General features: G+C 40.3%; 1 protein-coding gene across 2 annotated transcripts in view; it reads right to left on the bottom strand.

Annotated features, from left to right (window-relative positions):
* Pde1c (phosphodiesterase 1C) overlaps window positions 1–13,773 on the bottom strand; it is a 535,503-nt gene that overhangs the window by 332,524 nt on the left and 189,206 nt on the right. Inside the window, exons 1-2 of one of the 2 annotated variants that reach the window (XM_021164319.2) lie at window positions 2,323–2,374; window positions 21–192 (exon numbers count right to left, since the gene is read on the bottom strand). In XM_021164319.2, the coding sequence (XP_021019978.2) occupies window positions 21–192; window positions 2,323–2,353 (203 nt within the window). In that variant the 5' untranslated portion in view covers window positions 2,354–2,374. Of the gene's footprint in view, window positions 1–20; window positions 193–2,322; window positions 2,375–13,773 lie in introns of those variants that run through there. The other variant, XM_029478709.1, reaches the window with a different exon arrangement.

Below are 13,773 nucleotides of genomic sequence, written 5' to 3' on the forward strand. Positions count from 1 at the left end.
TGGATTATCATCCACCAAACCTGAAAGATGTCTTCACCAAAGCTTCTGGGCTATCCAGCTGTGGCAACTCATCTGCCAGAATTTCTTCTGGGGGTCGGGTGTCCTGGACAATTGTTGGCCGTGGTTTCTCCTTAACATTCCCAGTGAGCCCATCAATGAGGGAGTTCCACAGGCAGTTCTGTGACTTAGACCCTAAGGATGAAAGAGAAATGGGCAAATGAGTCACAGCTGTGCCCTTCATTCCCACCCAGGATATGCAAGGCAGAGAAGGAAGTTTAGACATCTCTCATCAACACCTACATCACGGGGCTCCATGAGTAGATACTCAGCAGGCAATTTGTGGATAAATAAGGGATCTTTTTATTTGTATGCAGAAGACAGACTAGCAGTAAATATACAGAATTACAGTTGAACATCACAGGCATCCTGTTTCAGTGCAGAGGGATCAGCTCCACGTGTTGGGTAATAGCACCTGTATCCATGAAGATGTCTATTCAGGGATTTCCAGGCACAAGTCTCCCCTATGAGTTGAGCTGGCCAGAGACCAGGTTTTAACATGCCATTCTAAAAAGATACCCATTCAAAGAGTGCCCACTCTAGGAATTACAAGTCACTATCAAGCTGTCCATTTCTTCTGCAATATTAAGATTTTGGAAAGGCTATTTTGCAATATTTATTTATTGACACTCCAGTTTAAAAACACATCAGATATGTCAGCTAAGTGTGAAAGGTGAACATCAGGTGGAAATGATGTTATAAGTGTAGAGGTGAATTAGACAAATGTGGTGGATTGAATATGCTTGTCCCAAGGAGTGGCACAATTAAAACCACCACACCAAAAGATGTCAATATCAACATGATAATGTGTAATAATATGATAAAAATATCTCTTACATTCAAAGGGACTAGAAGTTTTTGCTGGACCTCACAGCCAGAATTAATAATACACCTTGAGGTCATTTAAGACTTAAGACTGGCTTGCTATATACTCAAACTGTTGTTTATATATACTTGCTATATACTCAAAATGTGTTTTTGAGGGAAAAATATAACAACCAACCTTACTTGCCTTGGAATTTTCATGTCATCAATTTTTCCAATCTAAACTAAAGCATGGCTGGGATCTTAAGTTTGATACTCTTGTATACCCATATCAGAGAGTGATACATATATGCATGTACATCATGATAATCATTTGCTGAAAACAGAAAATAAAATGAAAGCAGCCTTATATCATTAATATCCATCATAAATATTGGTTGCAACATATGAATATTGCCTGATAAACAATGATGATTATAATAGTGTTTATTATCTGGGTCTGCTTGGGTCAGTTTGAATCAGTGACTTAATCTCTTATAAAATTTTGTAAACTATTCCTTATTCTTTCTCTGGTATGATTCTTTCTGTGCTGTTCAATTAAAGAGAGAGCAAAGCCTTTTGTTACAGACACACCCATAGGCACACTCATGTGCACAAAGACAGAGCCAGGAACAGATAGATCCACAAGACAGCATTCAGCAGGCATAGATTCAGACTTATAACAGACGGGCAACAACAGAAGATGGGGGGAAGGCAGGGGGAGACACCAAATCTGGGTTCGCTTTTGGATAAATTACACCGAGTAGAAGTGCTTAATAATTTCTTTTCAATAATGCAACACTGACACATTATAAGTGATTCTAAGTTTATTATTAATGCATTCAAACCAAAGTACTGAAAGAACACAGCCTTGGTGGGATGTGACAAAATGTTCCTTTACCTCTTCTTCTTTTTTCTTTTCCTTTTATTGGATATTTTCTTTATTTACATTTCAAATGTTATCCCCTTTTCAGGTTGCCCTTCTGGAGGCCCCTATCCCATACACCCTCCTCCTGCCTCTATGAGGGTACTCCCCCCACCCACTCCTACCTTCTTACCCTGGCATTCCCCTATACTGGGCATCAAACCTCTTCTAGCTCTTCCATAACAACATAGATCCCTGCCTATTAAGCATGGTTGTATCTTCTGGAAACTCTGTACTTTGACATCTGCCCACTTGTATGTGCCCAACACAGCCAACTTCATCACTTTCCTTGGCCTCCTGGCCCTGATCATCCACTAGCACCCAGGGTCATCCAACTTCCTTTTTATTGGGCTTTCATGCTCCTGACCTCTATTCACTGCCCTAATAACCCTAACCCTAATCACCCAGGAAACAGGTCATATAGAATTAAATCTAAGCTACCTTTCACAGACACCATTCCCCAATCCTGTGCCTTGTTCCCTGAACTCACTTATTCCTCCCACAGAGACTCAAATCATGGCTCCTACTCACAGTACCTCCTCCTTCTGCATCTGTCCCATGATCCATTGCTTCTTCATATGGCCACAATATGATCAATGAGTATAAAAACAATTATCTATACAATGCCAGTTCTCTCTTAATCCGTTGACTTCATCATTCTAAAGAAATAAATTAAAACAGTTGAAACACAGCTCATCATGGAGTAATGGTTTTTATATTTGCACCAAGACACTGTAAGGTAGGCCTGCCTTGCTTCCATAGAATTGCATTCATCTGGTTTGGCTTTTAACACTCCACCCACACAGAAGGAATACCATTCTAATTCAACAAAGCCTATTGATGGAACATGAGTAATGTACAGGGAGGAGTCTGAGACAACACTAGCTATGACCACGCTGCAACAGGAAGGTAGAGAATAGGTATGTGTGCACATAGAGACACTTAGCTTTTTGAAGACCTTAAGCAGCCCCTTGCATCCCACCATAGAATTAATGTTGGCTTGCTATGCCTGAAGGGTGGCTCTGTTATGAAGAGCAGAAGAATGTCATACATCTGAGGGAAAGTACCTTCCTGAACCTTTATCAAGGACACACATGACAGTGAAAAGTTCTATTACTAACCATCACCATCCATGATGATCCCCTTGGAGTGTCCATTCAAACTACTCTTACATCAGTCAAGAGCACATTAGGAACAGGAAACAGACTCATAAGCCCCTGGAATACAGGACAATTTTGAAGCCCTAACCATATAGCTTAATATGATCTGGTTTTATTAATGGAGTCTGGTTCTATGTTAATTATATGTTAATGAAGTTCTGGTACCAGGAGAAAGAACAAGAATAGCAGCTGCTACGTAAAGGTCTTACAATCAACTTCCTGGGCATTTTCCTCCATTCCTTCATTTTCTCGTTCAATATACATGAATTAAATTTCATCAGTGACCCAGGTCCCATTCCAGACCCCACCATAGAGAGATGAATGAAGAGTTAGGGATGTGAAAGGAAGTATTGAAAATCTTCAGTGGATCCAAGTTATAGCTCCTACCAGTCTTCTGTTAAATTTACTAGTTTGTCTTCGTAGCTCTGACCATTAACAATACATAGCAATACACCATAGCTAGGGAGCAACAAGGTATTGTAGGAAACCAAAGAAGGTTCACCTACTCAGCTTTGGGGACCTGGAAGAGCAACAAGGAAACGTGACACAGGACATGAATCTCAGGCCACAGCAGTACTGCAGCTAATAGGAAAGGATGCTGCAGCAGTTCAAAGACACAACAGAGCCACCCACTGAGGCTGGAGCAGAGACAGGATTGCTGTCTAGAGGAAAATCCAAAGGCCTCTTAGGGCCTTGAATAAAATGGTCAAAACCATAGTAGTCTATCTTCTCTTCAGGGAGCAGGCTGCTACACTGTAGGGCAGGATTAGAGGAAGGTCCGCATGAAGGCATGGGGCATTAAAGTGAGGCATGTTATTTTTAAGCAAAATAGCAAAGCTTTATAGATACAGATGACTAATCTTAAGAATAAACAAACTAATAAAATACAAGTTCATTTGCAGTCATCAGGGAATTCATAATATCTATCATTTTGTCGAATCAAAAGAATCATAAAACGCAAGCCACCCTCTGTACGGGTCCCCAGGGGATATCCAAATGGTATCTTCAAAAACCCGAACCAGCAAATAAGGTCACAATGACAGGCTTAAGGGCAGAGACAGTAAGTCACTAAATAGGACTCACTTAACTTTCATTACCAACTCCCAGCTCATCTGCCTTCCTCCCTTAAAGGAAAAAAAAATTACATGAAAAAAAAAAAAAATACATGAAATTCCCCAGCTTTCCTTGCTGCTGTAGCTAGCTTTGTGTTGCAATTCTGCTCCAATTAATTATAATTGGAAATGCCTGAGGCTATCCTGAGAATACTTTCATCCCTTTAAACTTCACCTTTCCCTCCTTTCTCCTCTTCATTTCGTCTTCCTGCTGAAAGGTGACAATAGTATTTGAGCTGCAGCAGCCATCTTGTTAGCATGGGGTGATAAGCATCAGGACAAAAACCTCCATCTTGCAAAGGTAGTTTGGAAAAAAAAATCAAGTAGAAGCAATAGGAAGTGGTGGATGATTAAGTTGAGGTGATAAAGAAACACTATTAAGGAAAAGCGCTAGTCTTTGAAATGAATAGTTTTGTGGATATCCTGTGCCGCTCACCCAACCCAGGTTATCACCACTTTCATTATCTTGAACTTATTTTATACCCTGAAATTAAAGAAAACAGATGGGTAACATGATTTTTGCCTACAGAAAAAACAAGAACCTTATCAAATGAAATACAACTAATTACTTTCTTGCAGATACTGACAAGTCTTGACAGTTTTATGACTATTAAGCAAATTCATTTCTGCTCTCCTGCTGGTCTTAATTATCTGTCTGCCTTAGGATTTGCTGTGCTGGATACCTACCCTGCGTCACTATGACAGGATGCCTGATATAAAGGACATAAGGTAGAAAAGATTTATTTTGGCTCATGGTTTTTGTAGCATTCATCCATCACAGCAAAGAAGGCATTAAAAAAAAAAAAAAGAACTTACATCATGGCAACGGGAAGAAGAGAGAATGAAATATAGGAAGAAACCAGGACAAAATATAGCTCCCAGTTACATAGCCCTAGTGACCAATTCCTCCAACAAGGGACCACCTTCCTTCATATGCCCCATAATGTCACTAAATTGTCTATCAGGAGATACATTAAGTCCCTATGATGTAATTGTTTCTGTAAGCACACCACAGTCACACCCAGAGTTTTTTGACTCGTGTACCAGACATCCATCAACCTGATCAAGTTGACAATTAAGATGAAGCATTGTGTGTTCCAAATAATTGAAATATTTTCCTGGTTTCTTTAACAACTAAATCAACTCACCAACACATTTGTGTGCTGTTAAAGATATTAGCCTTTAGCAACTCCAAAGGAGCCAAGCTACCCATGGCTAATATTTGCTGCCCTCACTTGAGGAATTCTGTTATAATTAGGCTACTACCACCTACCGGCCACTTGAATTACCTGCAATGTATTCATATTCTAAACATCTGTGCCACTGAACAATACTTCCAAATGGAAATAACTCTATATGCTGATTAAAGATATATTTAATTGAGGGTGATATGCATAAAATGTATATTTTATTCTGTCTCCAGTAAGAAACAAGAAGAAATTTTAAAAGGATCAAAACCTATGTAAATAATATAGTGGATGAAATAGTAATAGAGAAATTAGGGTAGATATGAAAGGATTATTTTACATTGATAAATATTTTATATTGTTGAACTGTGTAAGTTAATATTAAAATAAATAGATTCTAAAATTGTATACAAACATAAACATATGAATATATATATATATATATATATATATGTAAAATGATAGCTGTAACTGAACTTAAGAGTGAGCCAATGTCTTCTGACAATTACAGAATAATGCATGCCTAGAGAAATTTTAAAGTCCTTGTGGTACTGGAACTTAAACCCAGGATTCTATACCTGCTAGTCAAGAAGCCTACTACCAAGTCATTCTACCTGCTCTAAGAGATCAATTCTAAGGATACATACAAACATACTCTAGAATGAATTTTTAGACTTGGTGGGAGCCATGAGACCGTAATCCTAAATTGCATCATACGTAGGCTACAGAAAATTAACATGTGGAATTAAATTTAAATTTAATTAAAATTTAAATGCTGGAAATGAAAGCTTTTATTTCAGAAGGAAAAATCACACAGAAAAAAAATGGTCAAGGAAGAGAAGAGGCATGTGGCTCTCTCAGTATGAACACATGGTCACATTCAGGAGACATTGAGAACATGTTTGATGACCAATTTGATTAGTAAAAAGATAACTATTATTCAGAAAGGAAAGAAAACACAAAAATAAAATGTGAGCAAAATTAGTTTCAATTTTTAAAGTAAAACATATATCATATCACAGGCAACATAGTGAAGAATCACAGGAAATACAGTAAGAGGAAGACCAAGCATGGCCAAGTACATCCAGGAGTTCCCATCAGTGTCAACAGGTTTCTGCTTTTCAAAAACAGCATTTGAACCTCTGCCCTGTATTCATGTACTAGACATGTCTCTTCCAGACAATTCAATAATATTCCTGAGTTACCCTATCTTAGTCTCCTGCCTCACTTGCCACCTAACCCTGAGAAGTCCTATCTGAAGTATACTTTTCAAATAAAAGCCAAGACATTTGGACACTCCCCATCTTAGTCTCACATAATCAGGGTGATTGTCATCTAGACCTACCCAAAGGTCAGATACTGAAGCATCTCTCATACTCCAGAACCCATTTCAGACAGGCCAATCTAAGCCTGCTGACCCTACCTCACCTGTTCCTTCCCAGGAAAGCCACAGTGAGGCTCTTGGCCACACAGACTTGCATCTTCCTGTCAATGACTAATCCAAGCACTTCCCATGTGGCCCCAGAGTATGACGCATCTTCCTCTCTTCTCGCGGGATCTGTGTGCCTAACTATGTTTTCAAGGTCACTCCTCTGATGACCTCTTAAGTAAATCAATGATATAAATAAAATGTATCAAAAATAGGTCAAGTAGGGCTAGATTCTAGAAAGATCATCAGAGGAGTTATTAATTTTCTGAATTAACTCTCAGAAATGGTTTCTGAGGGCTTTCTATGCATGGGCACCAGATAGTTCCTCTGTGGGTCAAGAATCCCTAGAGGAAAGCTGGAAGAAAAGTACCAGGGGAGGTTCCCAACAGGCCCCACTAGAAGCAAACCCACGCCCAGTACATAGAGTATCCACAGTATAGTCTCCAGGGGGCACTGCCTGGAAAGTCTTCTCTGACAAAATGAAAACTAAAACTCCCCCCACTCCAATTTATTTTAGGCTGCTTTGAAAGCATGAAATGCTCCTGACTAAATAGAGACAAAAATACAGAAACAAAATCACATGAGTCTCTTCCAATAATATCAAAAGCCCCATGAGGGAGATCACAGGTAAACTAAGCCTTCAGGATACCAAAAATAGTGTGGCTCAGGTGCAGGAGGCAAGCAGCTCCACTGAGCCCACTCCATCTCATCTGCTCCTCCTGCTCCCAAACCCAGCTGTGTGCTCCTCTGCCTTCTTCCCTATATGGTACCTACCCATTTTCCTACACTCTCCTGTGTCCCTGACATACCTCCTTCCTCTTACTCAACAATGACAGCTTGTCGTGTATTCCATAACCCTTCCAGATGGTCTGTAAATCCACTTGACTTGTAAGCTCTATTAGCAGTTATCTGTAGCCTTAAACACAGTAGGAGAAGGAGCAGTCAGGTTCCAATGTGTCACCATCCAGTACTCACAATGAGCTGAGAAGTGCTAAGATACTAATGGGAATTGCCTTAGTGACCATCGGACCAATGCTTCCTCAAAACGCTGTTAAACACTAGCATGTTTTGTGTCCAAAGATTGAAAATCTTGGATCATAGTGAGGGGAAAGAAACCTAAGTGTTTTAACCCAATATTTTCACTTCCTTCATCCTCTGAGATACAACACAGTGTTTACACTGTCACATAAGAGAAAACACAGATACACAACGTAGATCAAGAAGAACGGTCCATGCTTCAGAAGGTCTTTTATAAGGAGAACAAAATTCACTGGGGACATTTCAAGCCTCAAGGAAGCAGTTTGTAGCTTTTAGGGAAGGGAGCTCAGGTACAGGGAGCAGGAAGCATGCAGGGTAAGTTTAATGGACTGAGCAAAGACAAGGGCACAAGCAAACGAGAAGAATGTAAATCAGGGGTAGCCACAGATCACTTTATAGTGTGTCTAACAGGCATCCGAACATACTGTCTGCAGGAGGAGCCCTGGGTAATATGGTGATTCTGTTTCATTCTGATAAGCAACTTATCAGCTTGGGTCTGAGTAAACAATGTATACAATCTGTTGTTACACACTGAGAATTTGGTCTTGCAAAAACACAAAGAAGGGAGGAAATGTAATTCTCCAGAAAGAAAAGGGAAAGTGCCTTTGTATCCATCCTCCTCTTGGGATGAAGTTCCTCTGTGGAACGGACTTTACTCACTAAAACTGAAGGGATGGTACATAAAGCAGAAAAAAAAAGAGCAAACTGAAAGAGCTAAGCCCCTGACTCTACCAAATCCTACAGCTCTCTCTAAAAGCCTGTAACACCTGTAATATCCCCCCAGACAATCCCCTTTTGAGCTTTATTCTTAAGATCAGTTTAAGTAACTTTACAAAGAAAGGTGCTTCGTACAAAAAGCACACATACTGAAATCTAGGGTCCACATATGTGAGAAATGTGTAGATTTTGTCTTTGAGTCTCAATTACTTTTGTCCCTAGTTTAATCCATTCTTTGAAAATGTGAAGATTTCCTTTTTCTTTCCATTGGCATAAACTCTCAGTGTGTATATGTGTTACAGGAAACATTTCTCTAACGATAGACATCTAAAGTGGTTCTGATTTTCAACTATTGCGAATCCTGAAGCAATCAACAGGGAAGGATAAATATCTCTGTAGGGGACACAGGTGCTGTAAAAGAGGAAATTGAGGAAACAAGTGAAGAGACTTTGGGGGAGGGGCAAAGTAAGGAAGGATGTAAACACAGTACTCACACATGAAATTTTTTTAAAAAGTAAAAATTAAAAAGACAGGACTCTGTGCCAGGCTGTAGTCCTTTAGGTACATAGCCAGGCATGGTTGTATACAGGGCTACTTTTCATTTTTATGTAACATCTACATTGATTTCTATAAGAGCTGCAAAAGCTCACTCTCCTTACAGTATATATGGCTCCTCTTTTCCTACATTCTTGCCAGCATCTTCTGTCATTTGTTTCGCTGATGACAGTTCTTACGGAGGTGATGTGGAATCTCAAAGCAGTTTGACTGCATCTCCCTAATGGCTAGGGATGTTGAGCACTTTTCTAGGTATTTGTTGGCCAGTTGTATATTCTCTTTTGAAAACTGTCTATCCTGATCAGTATTCCATTTACTCACTGGGAGCTTTTTTTTTTCCCCTGGTATTTTTTTTTCTAATTTTTTATTGGTTATTTTATTTATTTACATTTCAAATGTTATCTCCCTTCCCAGTTTACCCTCCACAAACCCCCTATCCGATCCCCCTCCTCCTGCTTCTATGAGGGTGCTCCCACTTATGCCTTGCTGCCCTAGCATTCCCCTACAGTAGGGCATTGAGCCTTCACAGGACCAAGGGCCTCCCTTCCCATTGATGCCAGATAAAGCCATCCTCTGCTACATATGCAGCTGGAGCCATGGGTCCCTCCATGTGTACTCTTTGGTTGTTGATTTAGTCACCGGGAGTTCTGGGAGGTCTGATTGGTTGATATTGTTGTTCTTCCTATGGTGTTGCCTCTTCAGTCCTTCCCCCCAATTCCTCCATTGGGAACCCTGTGCTCAGTCTGATGATTGGCTGCAAGCATCTGCATCTGTGTTGGTAAGGCTCTGGCAGAGCCTCTCAGGAGACAGCGATATCAGGTGCCTGTCAGCAAGCACTTCTTGGCATCAGCAATAGTGTCTTGGTGGCTGATATGGGATGGATCTCTAGGTGGGGCAGTCTCTGGATGGCCTTTCCTTCAGTCTCTGCTCCACTCTTTGTCCCTGTATTTTCTCTAGACAGGAACAATTCTGGGCTAATATTTTTGAGATGAGTCAGTGGCCCCATCCCTCAACAGGAGGCTGTGCCTAACCTCTAGATGTGGTCTCTACAGGCTCTCTCTCCCCTTTGTTAGGTATTTCAGCTAATGTCATTGGTTCCTGGGAGCCTCTTGCTTTCCTGACATCTGGGACTTTCTGGTGGCTACTCCCAATTCCCCGTCCTCCATTGCTATACACGTCTGTTCAATTTCCTGACCCTCTGTACATCTCCCCAGTCTCCTCCCACACCTGATTCTGGCCCCCTTTTATCCCCTCCCCTCTTCTCTTCCTCCCAATTCCCTCCCACCCTCTACCACCCATGATTATTTTGTTCCCTCTTCTAAGTAGGACTGAAGCATCCAAACTTTGGTCTTCCTTCTTCTTGAGCTTTCTATGGTCTGTGAGTTGTATCGTGGGTATTCCAAGCTTTTTTCTTAATATCCATGTATCAGTGAATGCATACCTTGTGTGTTCTTTTGTGACTGGGTTACCTCACTCAGGATGATATTTTCTAGTTCCATCCATTTGCCTAAGACTTTCATGAAGTCATTGCTTTTAATAGCTGAGTAGTACTCCATTGTGTAAATGTACATTTTCTCTATTCATTCCTCTGTTTGAGGGACATCTGGGATGTTTTCCTGGTATTTAATTTAGGCAGTTCTTTGTGTATTTTAGATATTAACCCACTGTCTGACATTTAGTTGGACAAATATTTTTCATGGCAGTTTTTTTTTTGTTCTTCTTTATAAAATCATTTTAACTTCACTTAATCCCATTTGCCAATTCCTCGTAGCTGGCCTTTAGGTACTTTGTGGGTTCTTCTTTCTCACACCATTATCTACCTCTTTTCACCCACTCTTTCAACCCCCTAACACTAGACAAGAGAGCAAATGAGACTGAAAAGGCAAGAGACCCCTGACTAAAGTCAGGGGCTAGATGTTATCCTTCGACTACTTCCTGCTGATTAAAGGTGTCACGTTCCTTGGGGCAAGCTTGGTCCTTACCAACAGGATATCTAATTTCTTCTTGTTGTTTCTTCTTTGCTAATGATTACTTGTCAAACCATGACCAACAACAACCAAGTAACAACCCCCACTACCACTTGGGGACCTAGCATTTATATACCCCCTGAAAAGTCCCCAGAATTCCAAACATCACAGAATTAGTAGGTGGCAAAAATCATGCGCCCTCCAGAGTATGAGGAACGTCATAGTCAACTGCTGTGGACAATCTGAAGTTGCTCCATATCCCACATTTGAGATTAAAATAAAAACATATTCTTATAATATATCTGAGGTCTTGAAAGGAACCAAAATTTCAAAAGTGTCACTATCTTTCCTGAAACTACTTTCTGTGCTATCAGCACTTTTTTTTTTCTTTTTAGAAAGTCCTTGCCTAGTTCTATATCTTAAGGTTTTGTTTATTTATTTGTTTGTTTTATATTTTCTCTCCTAGGTTCAAACTTTAAGACATACATCAAGGCCTTTGGACCATTTGTGACAGACTTTTGGTGAAATGAGAGATCTATCCAACACTATTTTTAAAGAGGCTGTCACTTGCTGAAGTATGTTTCTGACACCTTTGTCAAAAAATAGTCAGGCAATAAGAAGACGTTATCTTCTTCAGACACAGGATTCAGAGTACCCAGAGCTGGACCTGACCTTAATGCCTACTCCCCAAAGTTTTCATGGGACCAGAAGGAATCATGTAAGCTTCCAAAGGAGGGGTGCTAGCAACTTTCTACCCAGTTATGGCACCTGTAAACCACAATAACTAGCATGGTAGGATCACCCTAAGGGTGCAGCAGTGGCACACATACCTTGGTGGTAACCAGCTACTCTCTAATTGTATTTATTTCTGAACCGAAGTCTGTGTGTCAGGTCTTTACGGCAGCACTATGAGTCTGCAGTCACATGTAGAAGAAGGAAAGCAGATCCCCTACTCTCACCAAATGTAAAAGTCCTAACACTCTGAAACAAAAGAAACATGAGGGAAAAAGAAAAACTTTAAGATACTGCTTGTCTTAGTCAGGGTTTCTATTCCTGCACAAACATCATGACCAAGAAGCAAGTTGGGGAGGAAAGGGTTTATTCCACTTACACTTCCATGCTGCTGTTCATCACCAAAGGAAGTCAGGACTGGAACTCAAGCAGGTCAGAAAGCAGGAGCTGATGCAGAGGCCATGGAGGGATGTTCTTTATTGGCTTGCCTCCCCTGGCTTGCTCAGCCTGCTCTCTTATAGAACCCAAGACTACCAGCCCAGAGATGGCACCACCCACAAGGGGCCTTTCCCCCTTGATCACTAATTGAGGAAATGACTTACAGTTGGATCTCATGGAGGCATTTCCTCAATTGAAGCTCCTTTCTCTGTGATAACTCCAGCTGTGTCAAGTTGACACAAAACTAGCCAGTACACTGCTATAGGCAAGCACTCTGCCAGCACATGACAAGTGGGACCTCATAAAATTAAAATGTGTCTATATGCAAAGCAAGCTATAAAATGAGGGAAGAGACAGCCTACTGAATAGGAAAAATACTTTTACGGACTATATCCATCTTTCAGGTGATTAATATCATTTAACATGGGACTCAAAAAACCAAAAAACAAGAATTCAAGCACCTCAATCAAAGAATAGACTAAGGAAGCTGACAGTTCACAAGATGTTCAACTTTACTGGCCATCAGAGACGTGCAAATTAAGACCACAGATGTCAAGGCAAGATATCTCACTAAAATAAATAATAAACAAACCAACAAATAAACAGTAAATTCTCTTGAGAATATGGACTGAAGGGAACTGTTATGCACTATTGAACTGGGTTACACTCCAACTAGAAGCATCCTCACCAGCATTTGTAAAGAGGTAAAGAGGTCCAGCCACTATGGGACTAGAGGTACTATGTGGGAGAGGACCAGCATGCAACATTCTATCATCAAAACATTGTGTATGGACAACTGCTCTCTGGAAGACTGGTGAATCCCGTTGCCTTTTTCATGAGCTCACTATAGAACTGACAAGCTGCTCTGTCCTCGTCACTAACTTGTTTCTGTTTGCTGGATTGGTATTTGAATTCTCTGTTTTCAGTAGATTAGCATTTCTCCTTTTGCACTAATTTTTAATCAAAGAACATGGCTGCATGCCACCATCCAGGCATGCCAGATTCACACTAAATCTGCTTTCTAAGAAGACATTAATGAAAATTTCCTGTCTCGTCTGCTCAAAAGCTATGTATTTTTATATTACATTTATTATAGTGGGAGAGTATAAGTATGAAATCAGAACATAAATTTGGGGAATTCATTCCTTCCCTGCATTAGGGGAGTCCTGGGTATTAAACTCAAGTACTGGGACTTGGTGGCCAGTTCCTTTACCCACTAAGCTGTTTTCCCCAGCCCCTAAAAATTGTTTGATTTTTTAAAAGATATGTCAAATGTTTCTTTTCTTTTCCTGTGGGAGTTGCTGTCATCATTTAGCCTTTTTTTTCATTTTCTTTATAGATTTTATTTTCTAGGCAACAATGTGTTTCCATAAATTATCACTAATATGTACTATTGCGCTTCCATACTAGGTTAACATTATTATTTTTTTAATATTTTTTATTACATCTTTTCCTCAATTACATTTCCAATGCTATCCCAAAAGTCCCCCCTACCCCCCCCCACTTCCCTACCCACCCATTCCCATTTTTTTTGGCCCTGGCGTTCCCCTGTACTGGGGCATATAAAGTTTGCATGTCCAACGGGCCTCTCTTCCCAGTGATGGCCGACTAGGCCATCTTTTGATACATATGCATCTAGAGTCAAGAGCTCC

Source organism: Mus caroli, chromosome 6 (genome assembly GCF_900094665.2).
Source record: "Mus caroli chromosome 6, CAROLI_EIJ_v1.1, whole genome shotgun sequence".
Classification (NCBI taxonomy): domain Eukaryota; kingdom Metazoa; phylum Chordata; class Mammalia; order Rodentia; family Muridae; genus Mus; species Mus caroli.